At 42.4% G+C, this 3,958-nt stretch overlaps 1 protein-coding gene across 1 annotated transcript in view; it reads right to left on the reverse strand.

Moving 5' to 3' along the window:
- The window catches only part of MRPS22 (mitochondrial ribosomal protein S22), a 19,321-nt gene extending 15,774 nt beyond the window's left edge, over window positions 1-3,547 (reverse strand). Inside the window, exon 1 of the mRNA XM_007446979.1 lies at window positions 3,374-3,547. Within this exon, the coding sequence (XP_007447041.1) occupies window positions 3,374-3,545 (172 nt within the window). The 5' untranslated portion in view covers window positions 3,546-3,547. The remainder of the gene's footprint in view (window positions 1-3,373) is intronic.
- Between the last annotated feature and the right edge of the window lie 411 nt (window positions 3,548-3,958).

Below are 3,958 nucleotides of genomic sequence, written 5' to 3' on the forward strand. Positions count from 1 at the left end.
GTCCGGAGCCTGTGCTCCGCAACGGGAGAGGCCACAACAGTGAGAGGCCCGCGTACCGCAAACAAATAAATAAATAAAAAATACAGTATTTACTAATAAATTTAACCAAGGAGGTGAAAGACTGCTATACTGAACACCACAAAACACTGCTGAAAAGAAATCAAAGAAGCCACAAATAAATGGAAAGGTATCCTGTGCTCATGGATTAGAAGAATTAATATTGTTAAAATGTCCATGCTACCCAACATCATCTATAGATCCAATGCAACACCTATCGAGGGTCCAATGGCATTTACAGAGGCAGAAAAAACAAACCTAAAATTTGTATGGAACCACAAAAGACCCTGAATAGCCAAAGTAATCCTAAGAAAGAACAACAAAGCAGGAGGCATCACACTTCCTGATTTCAAGCTATATAATCAAAACAGTATGGTACTGGCATAAAAACAGACACATAGACCAAGGGAACAGAATTGAGAGTGCATAAATAAACTCATGCATAGAGAGCCAACTAATATTTGACAAAGAAACCAAGAATACTCAAAGGAGAAAAGACAGTCTCTTCAATAAACAGTGCTGGGAAAACTGGATATTCACATGTAAAAGAATGAAACTAAGACCCCTAGCTTACACCATTCACAAAAATTAACTCGAAGTGAATTAAAGACTTAAATGTAAGACCGGAAACCATAAAACTCCCAGAAGAAAACACAGGAAAACAGCTCCTTGACATTCGTCTTGGCAATGAGTTTTTGTATATGACACCTAAAGCACAAGCAACAAGATTAAAAATAAACAAGTGGGACTACATCAAACTAAAAAGCTGCTGCACAGCAAAAGAAACAACTAACAAATGAAAAGACAACCTACAAAACGCAAAAAAAATTTGCAAACCATATATCTGAGGAGGAATTAATATCCAAAATATATAAAGAATTCATACAACTCAATAACAAAAAAACCAAACAATCCAGCTAAAAAATGGGCAAAGGACCTGAACAGACATTTCTCCAAAGAAGATGTATGAAAGGTACACGTAAAGAACTCAACATCACTAGTCATTAAAGAAATGCAAATTAAAACCACAATGAGATATCATCTCATACCTGCTAGAATGGCTATCATCAAAAAGACAAGAGATAACAAATGCTGGTGTGGATGTGCAGAAAAAAGGAACCCCTCTGCACTGTTGGTGGGAATGTAAACTGGTACAGCCACCATGGAAACAGTATGGAGGTTCCTAAAAAAAGAAAACTACCATATGACCCAGCAATTCCACTTCTGGGAATATATCTGAAGGAAATGAAAGCACTATGTTGAAGAGATACCTGCATCCCCATGTTAATAGCAGTATTGTTTACAATAGCCAAGACATAGAAACAACCTAAGTACCGATTGATAAACGAATGGATAAAGATGTGAGATATATACCCACTCATTGGTATTTTCCATATATATGTATGTATACATATTTACATACATACGTATATGTTTATGTGTACACAAGAGTGAGATGTTATATACCTCACATCTTTATATACACATAAACACATATAGATACACACGTGTATGTAATATATACGTAAAATATAGTGAATAACATATAATTTTGTTACAGATACTTCTGAATTTTTCCAGAAAGATAGTTTAAAAACATGTAAAAGGTGGTTCTGTTAGAGTAGGCACTCCTGATAGCATCCTGTCTTTACAGTTACTAAGAAAGAATATTATTAGTGAGAAGAAAAGCATTCCCAAAGATCACATCCTAGTAGAAAATCATGGCTGTCAGAGAAGTTTAAAATTTAATATGTAAAATAATACACACACACAGAATATTTTTCAGCCACAAAAAATGAGGAAATCCTGCCATTTGTGACAACATGGATGGACCCTGAGGGCATTACACTAAGATAAGTCAGGCAGAGAAAGACAAATACCGTATGATCTTTGTGACATGCAAGGTGCTGGGGGTGGGGGGCGGGCAGGGCGGTCAAAAGGTATAAACTTTCAGTTATAAGATAAATAAATTTTAGGAATGCTGTACGGTGTACATGAAAGTTGTTGAGAGTAAAGCCTAAAAATTCTCATCATAAGAAAAAAAACCTTTTTGTTTCTGTTTTTAGATCTCTATGAGAAGATGGATGAGAAGATGGACGTTAACTTACTGGGGTAACGATTTCACGATATATGTAAATCAAATTATGTTGTACACCCTGAAGTCATACACTGCTGTATATCAAATATATCTCAATAAAACTGGAAAAAAAAGACTTTTATCTTAATGTAATCAAGATCACTCCCATACTTAAAACTCACCAATGGCTTTCAACACCATTTAGAAAAAAAGTTAAGGCGATCCGCTTACTGCACTGTGTCCCCACTAGACTCTGTGTTCTCCCAAGGCCACAATCCTGTTTTGTACTGGTCGCTGGCACCCAGGGTCTCTTACAGTGCCTGGCACACAGTCGTGCTCAGCACTACTCTCCCCTCAGACAGCCCCTCCCACTCCGCCAGCTTCGGTTAACATTTTTACGCCAGAACTTCTCAATTTCTATGTAACTGCATACCCGACACCACTTGAATCTCAAAGGCACCGCAAATTTAATGTGTCCAAAACAGACGTTTAACTTTGCTTCCCTTCCCATCTCCTTACCTCATCCACTCCTGCCTTTCCTCCCCCATTTCTCCTCCTCTCATTCCCCTCTAAAAAACTGCCCTATAATTAATCTTCTCTGCCTTGGTGTAAATGGCACTACTCTCCACTCAACTGCTCGAGCCAGAAACTTGAGAAGTAACATTGATTTCTCCTTTGATATCCAGATTCAAAGTCATAACCAGCCTCATCAATCCTACCTCAAAGTGGGTTCCCAAACTACCTGTGTTCAAGTCTCATTTCTGGACTTTTGCTTATGCTGTTTCCTCCGCGTGGAATGCTTCTTGTTTTCTCCCTGGCACGATTAACCAGGTCTCAGCTTTGGCCATATTTTCCAGGAATCCTTCCTTGCCTTTTCAACCTAGTCTGAGCGCCACTCTTCTCTGCGTCCCCTATCACAGTCCGGGTCACACTGTACTGCCATTCCCCACTGGGCCGCGAGTCAGCTCAGGGCAAAACCCATGTCAGTCTTGGTCCACCGTATCCCCTAAACCTAGCTCTGTGCTTTACAAAGAGCGGAGTCCAGGCACTGACGCTTAAGTGAAAGAATTAATGAACAAACGCGGTAGACGACAGACCCCGCGGGTACAGGAGAGAGCCGCCTGGGTCTAAGATCGCGCTGCGGGAAGAGCCGGGACCCCCGCGTGGGTCTCGCCAGCCTGAAGCAGGCTCTAGATCTCCCAGGAGAACGCCCAAGCGGACGCCCCGCAGGTCACTTACCCGCCTCGGAGCCGAGCCCACGGCATGGCGTTCCCGCCCCGCAGACCCCGGGCAGAGGCTGGAACAGGGAACCGGGCCGGGGCCTAGTGCGGGCCCGGAAACAGACCCGCCAGGTGACCCGAGAACCTGCCTGCAGGGTGAACAGCGACACAAACGCTCTGAGGATCGCCATACTTATCCGGGCCACTTACGCCGGAAGCGGCTGAAAGCGATCCCGGGTCTCGCGCGGTTCTTAGGGCATTCTGGGAAATGTAGTGTGGAAGAGGGAGGAGGGAGGAGGCAGTAGGAAGCTGCGCAGGTTCTATTTATAAAACAATAAATTTCTGCTTATGAAGCAATAGATTGTTTCTTGTAAACCGCTTGTTCGCAAGTAGAAGGTGTTTATGTGCTCTTTTTCCTAGACCTTTCCTTCGTTTCCATGGCTCTCAATAAATTTCCTGCCCAAACCTTTTCTCCCAGCCCCAGGTTTAAATCCAACTGCCTATTCGACTTCTCCGTTCAAACTTCTCACGGGGCCCCACCCCACCAACCCCGCCAAATAACACCTGATTCCAAGCTCTGATTGCCACCACCATTCCCCATCGA

This window comes from Lipotes vexillifer, unplaced genomic scaffold, assembly GCF_000442215.2.
Source record: "Lipotes vexillifer unplaced genomic scaffold, Lipotes_vexillifer_v1.1 scaffold40, whole genome shotgun sequence".
NCBI lineage: Eukaryota > Metazoa > Chordata > Mammalia > Artiodactyla > Lipotidae > Lipotes > Lipotes vexillifer.